Genomic DNA, 12,258 nt, shown 5'->3' on the forward strand with positions numbered 1-12,258 from the left:
GTGCTCCTGATGGCGACAGATGGATCCTGCTTGGCTCCTGCAGCGCAGAAGTCAGCCGAGCAGAGGTCATCAAAGCCACGCGGCGAGAGTAAGGGTCCAACTAGACCCAGAATACCAAAGAGAGCCCAAGGCCACGGGCTCTGGGGTGGGAGTTTTGTTGCTTTCCAGTTGCACCTCACTTGGAGCCCCACTGCCATTGTGCCATGGATGCCGGTGGTGCGTGGGCTGTGAGGAAACCTAGTGAGGACCTTCAGTGGCCTCTTACTAGAATGATCTAAATCTTAATGTGTAGGGGAGGGAGCTGGCTGGCCGTGGGTGACAAGTAAATCTTTCCAAGCCTCTATTGCTCCATCTGGCAAACAGGGCCCAAGTGAGCACCGCACGGCCCGAGGAGAATCAGGCGGAGGATGAAGCGTGGCTGTTGAGCCGATGTTATTGCCAAGGTCACAAGCGTGTTGCTGATGATGGTCTTACCAGGGCTGTTCCTCTCTGGGGTAGAAACGCCCTGTTCAAGTCTCCATAGTGTGGGGAGCAGCTCGGACTAGACTAAGTTACTGGAATTAAGACTTATTCTATGCATCTGCTCTCCTCTGTGGGGAGCAGCTCGGACTAGACTGTTACTGGAATTAAGACTTATTCTATGCATCTGCTCTCCTACAATATGGCGCTGGGAGAGGAGAAAACAGCTTCTACCCAGCTGCCTTCAGTTCAACCAATAAACTGTAGGACTTGCTCCTGATTGGAGAGCAGCGTACTCGGCGTGTGGGCAGCCGAGTTGGGATTGGCGGAGGAGGACTATAAAGGAGGAGAGAAACGGCATGCACCGGGAACATCTATGGGGAACATCTAAGGGAACCCGTGCAGCCCCCGAGAGAACCGGCTGGCGGTGTGCCGCTCCCCTGCGGAAGTGGGGAATGCGGCCAGGGGGAACTGCCCTTCCACGGAGGTGGAAGGGATAGTAGCCAACCCGGGAAGAACCAGCAGCAAACCCGGGGAGGGCCGAGCAGACGAAAGAACAGCGCAGGGTCCTGTGTTGCTCCTCCACGAAGAGGGGGAGCGACATAATGGTGCCGTGACTCGGATATGAAGCCTAGGCAGGGTTTGGTGTCGTTCCTCCATGAAGAGGGGGAGCGACACCATAGTCCCAGAGAATGGACAGTGACGGCATCCCTATTTGATGTGGGGGAGAGTGAGAGAGAATTGGGCAGTGAACTCCTGCCCCTTTAACCCGGAAGCCCGTTGGGTATTTTATTGTGTCCCGCCTTCGGTAAGAGGGGTGTGTGTGCACGCGTGCGTGTGTTAGGGATGGGGTCCACCCCAAGAGCATCCTGCTTAGCTGCTACCGGAGGCCTTAAGGGCTTGGCCCTGGGGGGTCTTTCTGGCCGGTGGGGCTGGGGCTCCAGGTGTTCCCCGGAGCTCGGATTTCCATCCCGCATCCCGCCGGGAGCTGGCCAGTCGCAGCGTCAGGCCGCTGGGTGCGGACGCCCGCCCTCTGGAGTCAGGGCCGTCCGCTGGCAAACGGGATTCACGGACGCCTCCATCACTCTCCGATTTCAAGGCAAAAGGCAGCGGCGCGTGAAAGTAGCTAAGGGCAGGCCGGGGTGGGGAGTGGGCCAACAGGGACGGCGGCCGGGGCCTGGGGCTCACTCGCGCGGCCCACGCTGCAGGCCTACCCCGCCGCGTGCTCACCTGCTGGTCCGCGCGGCTGGGGGAGGGGCCCTCCGGGGGTGGAGCCAAAGCGCGACTGGCCAATCGGGAGAGGGCATTCAGTGGCTTGGTAAATACCCCCTGGGAAGTGGAGGGGGGCAGGGAAAAGTTCGAAGTTCCTGAGTTACGGAGGGTGTCGGTGGTACCTGGAGCCACCAGGGACAGCTGGGGAAGGAGGGACATGGGTGAGGGATGGGACGAGGCTGGCCGCGCTCCTGGTCGCAGCGGCCACCGTCCGGAGCGGCAGGCCCCGCCCCGGCCGCCTCTCCCTTCCCGGGCTCCGCGGGGCTTCCCGCGCGCACCCTCACCGGCTCAACAGCGCCACCTACTGGAAGCCGGCGCTGGTACGTCCGGCGTACCAGGGCCGCGGCTCTGGGCGGCTGCGACCACCTGGAACCGGGTGGGCTCGCTCTCCCCAACTGCAGGGGCTTTGAAGCCCGAGCAAGTGCCTCGTTTAAATTACGTGCGGGGGGTGCAGGAAGACTTGTGACCTTCAGAAAAATTTCTTGTCTCGCCGCACCCACCGGAGCTTACATTTCCACCACTTAGTACCACCCAGAGATGAGGCAATGGTGCTGTAGCAGTTCCTGGAAGTACGCAGTGTGCCAACGAGCAGGAGTTGAGGAGTCCCTGTGGCCCCTGGTGGCAGCGAGGCACAACGGGAAGCAGCCCTGGGCTCCTTATGCTCCCTGTTGTCTCGGGGATGACTATAGAGACAGGCAAAGGAGGTAGCTGCCAGCAGTGAAAAAGCTAAGAGAGCTCCCTGGCTGGGACTGTCCTGCTCCGTCTCCACTCACCTGCCATGGTAATTACAGGCAGAGGGCCCTGTAATTAGAATCTGGATTTGCTTGTTTTTTCAAGATACATTTATTGAGCACCTACTGTGTGCCAGGCACTGCGCTAGGCTCTGGGGATACACTAGTGGCTAACACACAGCCCTCAAATCACGCAGGAATTACCCTCGAGGGAGGGCTCAACTGTTGACTCTCTTGAACGATTGCAAAAGCCGACTTGTTGCTGCAGGACCCTGGTTAAGATGCACCTGTTCCCGGAGGCGCCCCTCTGGCCCACTCCCATACCTACGTCAGCATAGGTGATAGCTGTTCAGATTAGCTACTTCAGCACTTTGATTAGGAAAGAATCTGGACCTGGAAGCTTCTTGACAGGCACAAGTCTTGCGTGCTAAGGTGGGGGATGAGAGTGAGGGGACCGTGAGGGCTCTGAGCCCAGGAACACTGCCCTAGGCAGTGGAGCGCCTGTGCTGGGGAGTTCAGAGGTCACCTGCCTCAAAGTTTGGTGCCCAACTCCCACCAGCCCAAGCAGTAGCTGTGCACTGACGCTACCTGCTCCATCGTGTGCCCTGTTCTAGGGTGCTGCAGTCCCCATGCCTACAGAGGTGATACACTAACTGGAGGGACTAAGCACAGGTCTCTGAGCGTTTAAGTAACTTTGTGCTTATAATCAAGACGTCACAGGCTGTTTAGGCTCACGCCAAGAGTTGAAATAACTCACTGAACAATAGGCTGGCGTGGGGAGGTAGCTTCCACAAGTTGAGTCTGGAAGCATGGACAGTGCAGTGGGTTTGAGCAAGGTGCAAAGAACATTCTAGTTAGCCAGAGCCAAGTACAGTGAGTGCAGAGGTATGGAACATGGAGCAGAGGCGTGCTCAGTGACCAGCAGGGCCATCGGTTTGGAACAGCATGATGGGAGTGAGGAAGGAAGTCAGGTGAGCCCCAACGGGGAGGGCCTTGATGGCAGGCCGAGGACTTGGGCTTTGTCTGAAGGCAGAGTTGATGCTAACCTTAAATACTTCTGGAACTACTGCCCACAGCCCTGCAAGGGCTTGCCCAGCCCCAACACCCCTGCACTACCTCATGACCTGAGCAAGTGGAGGGTTAATGCCAGACAGCATATTTTGAGCCTCACCCCTGCCTGTAGGCCTGCGGTCACTAGCAGCTTTTTGACCAAGGAGGGACAGAATTGGTGTCCTGGCAGATAGGACGGGTAAGAGCTTACACTGGGGGCCCGTGGCGTGGCTGAGGAAGGGGGAAGCTGTGGCTAGTTTGGGCCAGGCTGGAGGCTCTGGAAATGGGGACTTTTCGAGATGTTGCCAAGCGTATTGGACTTGGGGACATGGTGTGTGGGGGATGGTGGTGGGAGGAGAACAGACACAAGTAAAGTGAAGGTAGCCATCAAATAGCTCTGGAATTTCAAGCCTAGGCTTGGACAATGCTGGCATCATTAACAGAACTAGGCAAGTCACGATGGCCTTTTGTTTTGTTGGAAAGGTTTTGTGTGTGTGTGTGCTTGTGTGTGAAGAATGTAAAAAATCTATTGTGGGCGGAGGGGCTATCTTTAAGGGGCCCGACAGGTATCCAGGTGGAAATGTCCAGCCGACCACTGGACAGGTGAGACAGGAGCTTAGCAGGAGAGTAGAGCCTAGGGCTGCAGAGTTCACATGTATCCCCAAAAGCCTGAGCTGTTAAGAATGGGGAGACCCTTGAGAACCCCCCACACTGGAAGTGGTCAATGAGGAGCCCATTTAGGCATGGACAAAGGGCAATGTGGGAAGTGGGGAGGGGGCCCAGCTAGTGGGGGCTCTTCCCAGAGGCCGAGGACCATGAAGATGAGTCTTGATTTCCCCCGGGGACTCTGGAGCACCTTCTGAGGCTAAGTAACCATGGAGTTGGGGGAGGGGCAGGCCCACCCCTAACCCGCACAGTGCCTTTGTGCCATATATTTTGCAAGACCCTTTCTGGAGATGCTTACTTGGAATGATCAGGAAATTGTCATCAGAAACTCATTTTATTAGAAAAAGGCACTTTAATGCCAACTGCTGAAAACGTGTAGTAAGTGCACTTGCACAACCACATATGCTTCCCTCCCCGGAGAGGAGAGGGCAGAAGAGGGTGGGGGAGAATGATACTTGGCTTGACAGCCACCGGGGTGGGGGGGAAGGAACAGCCAGGGGAGGTAGTTAGGTCAGGTGGATGGTTTTGTACCAAGGACATAGCAACGGTCCTGAGGCACTGATTCACATTCACCAAATTCACTGGCGCACAGCTGTCTGGGAGGCAGACATTCCTCGGCCTCGCCCCTAAACGTGGCAGGAAAGTGGCAAGCCAATTCAGAGAAGGGAGATGAAGGGCAACGGGCCACCTAAGGCCGACTCCAGCCAGCACGGGAGCAGGTGGCAAACCTCCCCGGTGAGCAGCAGGGACTAGGCATAAGTGAGGTCACCGCCTGGCTAGCCCCAGTGGCGTCTGACAGGTGGAAAAGATCAGCCCTGACCAGGGACTGTCTGGCTGGCTCTGATTCTGGAGGGGCACTCGGGGGTGACCAAGGCTGCACCTGCCGGGCCGGTGACAGTGGTGGGCCGTGAGGCAAAGACACAGAGTGCCTCGGTCTGGCCTGTGCAGTGGGTTCCTAAGGCTAAGCTGTCTTCCTCCCTAGGTGGTTTCATCTCACTCAGCCCTAGCACCCCCTAGGAGTGCATCCTCCCCGGGGCACACAGCCTGAGGCTCCCTTTATCCTGGACCAGCTCTGTGACATCCGTTGTCCAGCGCCTAGTCTCAGAGTGCCTGCATCTTGGCTTACATAACGTAAATTCGAGAATGCTTTCCCTTAACACACAAGTCCCCGTCTCTGTGGCTGGCCCACGGAGGGACACACACCACATACCCACACACATTCACACACACCCCTGAAGCCAAGAGCTCACGGCTATGCCCCTGTCCTCTCCCCCCAAAAACTAAGATACAAACCCACAAGGTAAGTGCACACAAAAACATCCAGAGGGATTCACATATGGGGTGCATTCCCTGCGTAGGGAATACAGACGAGAGATGCAGCCAGACGGAAGGGCTCAGAATACCTGTGTCCCATCCCTGACCACAAGCTCCCTGGAGCAGGGTTTTTTTTTTTCCTACCATCACTAAGGCAGCCCATTTTCCTGCCAAGAACATGCCCCCTAGTGCTCTTGAATGCCATGGTCTGACGCCAGGGATGCTCCAACTGGGCACAGCTTGGCCACCGGGATAACCAGGCAGGGCTAGGGGGCTGGGGCCGGGTGGATTGAATCCTACTGAAATGTAAGGGCAGGTGTGCTACTAAAGTCAGCCCATCCCACGGTGCTGCTGGACCACGCCTCTCCTGACCCCTCGCTTTATATGTCACGGGACTCCATCTTAATGAGGGAGGTGGGGTTGAATGGCGAGAAGGGGACCGGAGTTGGGGATCTGGTCAGCAGGTTCCCAGATGCGGTCACACTAGGCTCAGCCATAAAGACGGACCCTGAGCCTGAGGCGAGCTCAAGTTCAGCCACCGGGGTCAGCCCAACAGAGGGGCGGCTGGGAGGAGAGAAAGTCTGGCTCCCCAGAAGGCTTGGGTTGTGGGAAGCCCTTGAGCCCGCCTGGGTTGGAAGTGGCTGAAGATGAGCTTGATCTCTCAGGAGCTCCCTCAGGGTCTCTTCCGGGACCAGCAGCCCCTCCATGGGGGCCCCGGTCACCGCGCCCTGCACGTATGAGGAGGACCTCAGCGGCCCGTCCTTGACCCCAGGGACTGCTGTGGCACCGGAAGTCCTGATGAAGGCAGCGATGACAGTCCCGGGGGGCTGGGGGCTGGGCCCTGCTGAGCTAGCACCTGAGGTCGAGGGGGGTGCCAGGTTGGCGGGACGGTTGGCCCCGGCCAGGAGCTGGGGCAGCCCGCTGAGAATCAGCGGCGTCCCTGGTGCCGCCACCTGGTTCTCCTGGAAAGTGGCATTCAGGGGGAAAGAGGCCTGCAGGGTGAAGGTGTCCTTGAACGTGGAGGCAGGAGGAACGCTCTGGAGGACGAGCTGAGTGGAGGCAGTAGTACTGGCAGGAGGCCCGTTGCTCAGCACTGTGGTCAGCGGGATGGTTTGCAGGGTCAAGGCCGAGGCCGACCCCACAGGGGCCACTCCTAGGTGGATGTTGCTTGGCACTGAAGAAGAACTGAGAAGAAACAGAAAACGGAGTCGCGTCAGGTGGAGGGCAGGCGGGGAGCAGAGCTGCCCGTGTTTGCTTTTTAGCGTTCGGTGAGTACTTAGCATTGCAAGGTGCATGTGGCATGGCATCAGATTCGCTGAAACAGTGCACAGATTGGATAAGAAGAATCTCAGGGGCCAGCGCTGTGGCGTAGCAGGTAAAGCTGCCGCCTGCAGTGCTGGCATCTCATATGGGCGCCGGTTCAAGTCCCGGCTGCTCCACTTCTGATCCAGCTCTCTGCCATGGCCTGGGAAAGCAGTAGAAGATGGCCCAAGTCCTTGGGCCCTTGCACCTGCGTGGGAGACCCGGAGGAAGCTCCTGGCTCCTGGCTTTGGATCGGTGCAGCTCCAGCCATTATGGCCAATTTGGGAGTGAACTAGCTGATGGAAGACCTCTCTCTCCTCCTCTGTGTAACTCTTTCATATAAATAATAAATCATAAGAAAAGGAAGGAGAACCTGAGACCTAGAGACACCAGCACACAGTGCTAGGAAGCCCTCAAGTGGAGACTTCTGTTCCGCCCTACCCCCGTCTCCTGCCTCCGGAGAAGTCCCCAAGAGACCCACGGCGGCAGGCTTGCAGCGGCCTTGGCGCCCTCACCTGCTGGCTATGGTGAGCTTGGCCTGGTTCTCCGGCACAGACACGAGGAGGGTGGAGGTAGTGGGGATCTCTTCACCGACAGACAGTCCGAGTTCCAGGCTCGAAGATGGCTGCAGGCCAACGTTCTGAATCTTCGGCTTCTCCCAAGAAGAAGTGGCCTTGCCATGGGGGGCGGCCCTGGCCGAGACCCTGGAGCTGACCCGGCGGGCTGTGCTGGCGCAGGACGCCGAGGCCGGAGGGGGCGCTGCTGCGGCCTCACTCCTCTCTTCCTCGTCCTCGATCACCACCAGATCCTTGGGCATCTCCTTAAACTGGTACACCAGCCTCTGCCCTTCCACTTTGGCCAGGATGCCTCTCTGGTAGTAATATCTGAGCACCAGGAGCAGGGAGAGGGGCTTCAGCTGCCAGGGCCTGAGTCACGGGGGGGGGGGGGGGGGCTTTCCTCTCTGTCTTGCCCACCCTCTGCCCTCCAGGACAGGGCCAGCCTGAGGTTGAAGCTGGCTGGGTAGAAGGTAGAGAAACCGCTTCTTAGGGACAGGGTCCCACGCTTTTCTTCTACTAAAGACACAGGAGAGATGAGGACAGAGGTACAAGAGGAAGAGGGGGCGGTTCCTGGGGGGGCGGGGCTTGGGGGAGCGCGCCTTACCTCAGTGCCCGCCCCATCGTCTCGTAGTTCATGTCCGGCTTGTTTTTCTGCTTCCCCCACAGTTTGGACACAGCTTTGGAGTCCACCAGCTTAAAGATGCCTTTCTCCCGCTGGGTCCACTTGATGTACTTGGGACAGGTGTTTCTGTCTTGCAAAAGCGCCAGCAGGAACTCCCACAGGTAGACGCTGCTGCCTGCAGAGGACCGGTTGGGGGGCAGGGCGTCAGGGGCAGCCCCGGGCACACCCTGCCCACCTCACTTGGCTCCCTGCCCTACCTTTGCCATCCTTTGATTTCTTGCGGATGGGGACGCTGGGGTCGGTGACCGGAGAGGTACTTCGGTTGCCCTTTGTCTTCCGGACTGGGAGGAGAGGCAGGAGAGCAGGATGAGGCTGGGGCTGAGGTGACCACGTGAGGACAGACTCCTGTGCCAGAGGGCCCTGGAGCAGGCCCAGGGCAGCACGCACAAGGGCCGCCCAGGAGGACCGAAGTCATTGCCTCCAGCCCCAGCCCTCCCCGCCCCATTTGATAAAGCACACAGCATGCTTTGTCCGTGTGCAGGCCCCAGAGGGCCAGAAACTGGCTAGAGGGCCAAGCTTGCCATCAGAACGTGCAGCTTAAGATTCTGCTGAGGTGGCCGGCACTGTGGCGCAGCAGGTTAAAACCCTGGCTTGGGGCGCCCACGTCCCATTTGGGCGCTGGTTCTAGTCCCAGCTGCTCCTCTTCTGATCCAGCTCTCTGCTATGGCCTGCGATAGCAGTGGAGGATGGTCCAACTCCTTGGGCCCCTTCACCCATGAGAGAGGCCCAGAAGAAGCTCCTGGCTCCTGGCTTTGCATCGGAGCAGCTCCGGCCATTGTGGCCATCTGGAGGGTGAACCAGCTGATGGAAGACCTCTCTCTCTCTCTCTCTCTCCCTCTCCCTCTCAATGTCTGTAACTCTAGCTCTCAAATAAAATAAATAAATAAATCTTAAAAAAAAAAAAAAGATTCCGCTCATCCGGGACCTTTCTGGAACTTTCTGTAGACACAAGGCAGACAGGAGTACGTGGGCAATGGCAGGCTATTTCCGTCCATGCCTGCCACACCAGAAAGCTGTCTTAGTGCGTTGTGAGCCTCAGGCCCCTGGCCCCTGCCACCTACCCCATTGAAGACATGCCTGTGTACGCGTGCGCGCGCGTGCACACACACACACACACACACACACACACTCCGCCCTTACTTCTCTTCTTTGATTTCCCAGTCTTCTTGGCACTTTCATCTCTGGGGAGCTTGTCCAGCGAGAGTCCCTCCTGGTCACTAGTGTCACCCACTCCGTGGTGGGTATCAGGCTCAGAGGCAGGAAACAGGTAGTTGGGCAGAGGAGCAGCTGGAGCAGGCTCTGCGTCTGGGAGCACTTCGGAGGTGCTGACTGCGAGAAGAAACAGCTGTGGCGGTGGGGGGGCTCAGTGCGCAGCCGCAACGCAGGCTCCGCGGGAGGGCCCGGCTGCTGATCCCTGCAGCCCCAGACACAGGCTACACCTGGGAAGGCGAGGCAGCACCTGCAGGTGGCATCCAGGGTTATAGGGCCACCCGGATTCAGCCACGCCTTAGACATCAAAGCCTGGTCCTTGTCTAATTCCATCCCGGGCTGCCGTCTTTAGTCCTCTGGGAGCCCAGCAAGGGCGCAGAGGGGGCCCAGCTGGGATGTGCACGGACACGGGGCGCCCTGGAGGAATCCAGGCCCCCGGAGACAAGGACTCGTGGCACTCTGCTTCCGCGTGGGAGCCACACAAGCAAGGTTGTTGGAGACACAAAGTACACTGCAGGCTCCTAGGGGGAAGGACTGTTTCACCGGGGGTGAGGGTGGGGGGGGTGGGGGGGTGGGGGAGGCATCCGTGGTTTTGCACAATGATAAGAGGCCTGAAGATGGATGGTGGCGACAGTGGCTGTAGAACAATGAGAAGGCATGTGAGACCACCGGACAGCACAATGGAAAATGGTTAAGGTGGTCAATTTCGTGTCATGTGGATTTTATCACAATTTAAAAATCGGAGTGGGGGCAGCACTGTGGCATAGCAGGTAAAGCCGCTGCCTGCAGTGCCAGCATCCCATAAGAGTGCCAGTTCGAGTCCCGGCTGCTGCACTTCTGATCTAGCTCTCTGCTGTGGCCTGGGAAAGCAGTAGAAGATGGCCCAACTGCTTGGGCCCCTGCACCCATGTTGGAGACCCAGAAGAAGCTCCTGGCTCTTGGCTTCGGATTGGCACAGCTCCGGCCATTGCGGCCAATTGGGGAGTGAACCAGTGATGGAAGACCTCTCTCTCTCTGCCTCTGCCTCTCTCTAACTCTGCCTTCCAAATAAATAAATCCTTTAAAAAAAAACTGGGAGGAAGCTAAAAGGAAAAAACTCACCCTGGCCATCTTTTTCTCATCTGTGCCAGTCAACTACGTTCACGTGAGTGACAGCGCTTCAGAAAGTCCATGGGCAACGGAATTAAAAGATAAGCTCTTCTTGGTACCAAACAATTGAAATCCACGCATCGGTTTTCCACGATCGGCATGTTCCATGAATTTTTGGAAGACCCCTGGTGTATCGGTGGGTGTGGGTATACAGGCCTGTGTGTGCACGTGCCTGAGCACGCAAGCTTGGATTTGATATTTTCAAAAGGAATCTTTGTTGTCGTTGCCTTAAGGCACAAGGGTTCAAACTTACAGATCTGCTTCTCATCCAGGACGTTGCTGGGAGATTCCACATTGAGCAAGACTTCGGCGGTTGACATGGTATGGGAAGTGGCCTCGTTGTCATCTGGTTCCAGTTCCATGGGGATGTGGGGAGAAAAGAACAGTTCCCTCAGTGCGCAGGGCGGGGGTGGAGGGGGAGGGGGAGGGGGAGGGGGAGGGCGAGCTAGAATCAGGGCAGCCTGGGAGCCGAGGCAGTGGAAAGGACAGGAGCCACAGCGACATAGGAGACGCCTGGGAAGGACCCAGCGCGCTGCCAGCCCGAGCGCTCCACCCGCTCCTGATCCCACCCCGTCTAGAAAGATCCTGACTCCTCTGAGATGGTTTGCTCCTGGGTGGAACAACACTACCTTTCACTGGGGACCTTGTCCATTCCACGTGGCGTTGCTAACAGACGCCGTGAGCTGTGTGCCCTAAAGGCACACCCCCTTTCCGCACCACACCTGCGCCCAGTCGGGGAACAGACCTGCCAGCAAAAAACTGCCCTCCAGGATCTGATCCTGCGCCATGCACAAGGTCCCATCCGTTATGATGCCGTTGTGAACGTCGTCCAGCTCCAGTCCTGAGTACAGATGCAGTAACTCGGGGTAGGGCACCTGCTCCACGATCACAGCTGGGAACACTGAGGGATCTTCCAGCTGTGGAGAAGATAGCTCACGAGGCTCCGCCTGCCCCTTCCAGGAAGCCCTCCCTGCCAGCATCTGGCCCCTTACGCAATTCCCAATCTTTGGGGCCCTCGAGGGCTGTTCTTGGTGATGGGCTCATCCTCGCTGGGGGGAGGCTTTGAGGGGTTCTTGATGAATACAGATGAGTTAGCTCAGTGCCATCTGCACTTAACCAAGGGTGAGCATTTGGGAATGCTTATTTCATGTATTTTCATCTACTTGAAAGGCCTAGTGAGTGAGGAGGGGGGGAAGAAGAGAGAGCACACTCCCCCAAATGGCTGCAGCAGCCAGGGCCAGGCCAGGCTGACGTCAGGAGCCAGGAACTCCACACCCAGGTCTCCCACGTGAGTGGCAGGGCCCCAAGAACGTGGATGATCATCCACTGCCTCCCATGATGCATTGGCATGAGGCTGCCTTGAAAGCAGGGTAGCAGGACTCAAACCAGGCACTCTGATATGGGCTACAGGAGCCACAGGTGATGTCTTAATCCACAAACACGATGCTTGCCCCAAGGGCAAGCGTTACTGTTATTATCGAAGACTGATTTACTTGGTTCTTTGGAAGGTAGGGCAACAGAGAAGGAAAAACAGGAAAAAAAAAAAGATACTCTATCTTCTGGTCACTTCCCAAATGGACACAATGGCCAGAGTTGGGCCAGGCTGAATCCAGAAGCCTGAAACTCATTCTGGGTCTCCCACGGGGGTGCAGGGGCCCAAGCACTTGGGCCATCTTCTACTGCTTTCCCAGGTGCATTAGCAGGGAGATGGATTAGAAGTGGAGCAGGCGGGACTTGAACCGGAGCCCATATGGGATGCTGGGATTAGAGGCGGTGGCTTAACCCACTGCACACAGTGCCTGCCCCGAGAGGTTTATAAGATTTTAGAATATTTGGTTGTCTTTATCAGTTGAGTATCCCTAACCCA

General features: G+C 57.6%; 1 protein-coding gene across 3 annotated transcripts in view; it reads right to left on the reverse strand.

Annotated features, from left to right (window-relative positions):
- Positions 1–4,493: 4,493 nt before the first annotated feature.
- ELF4 (E74 like ETS transcription factor 4) overlaps positions 4,494–12,258 on the reverse strand; it is a 37,300-nt gene continuing 29,535 nt past the window's right edge. For 2 of the 3 annotated variants that reach the window (XM_051827501.2, XM_002720289.5), the window contains exons 3-9: positions 11,137–11,308; positions 10,645–10,737; positions 9,174–9,362; positions 8,231–8,314; positions 7,956–8,148; positions 7,310–7,678; positions 4,494–6,677 (exon numbers count right to left, since the gene is read on the reverse strand). In XM_051827501.2, the coding sequence (XP_051683461.1) occupies positions 5,873–6,677; positions 7,310–7,678; positions 7,956–8,148; positions 8,231–8,314; positions 9,174–9,362; positions 10,645–10,737; positions 11,137–11,308 (1,905 nt within the window). In that variant the 3' untranslated portion in view covers positions 4,494–5,872. The remainder of the gene's footprint in view (positions 6,678–7,309; positions 7,679–7,955; positions 8,149–8,230; positions 8,315–9,173; positions 9,363–10,644; positions 10,738–11,136; positions 11,309–12,258) is intronic. The other variant, XM_017349785.3, reaches the window with a different exon arrangement.

This window comes from Oryctolagus cuniculus, chromosome X (assembly GCF_964237555.1).
Source record: "Oryctolagus cuniculus chromosome X, mOryCun1.1, whole genome shotgun sequence".
Taxonomy (NCBI): domain Eukaryota; kingdom Metazoa; phylum Chordata; class Mammalia; order Lagomorpha; family Leporidae; genus Oryctolagus; species Oryctolagus cuniculus.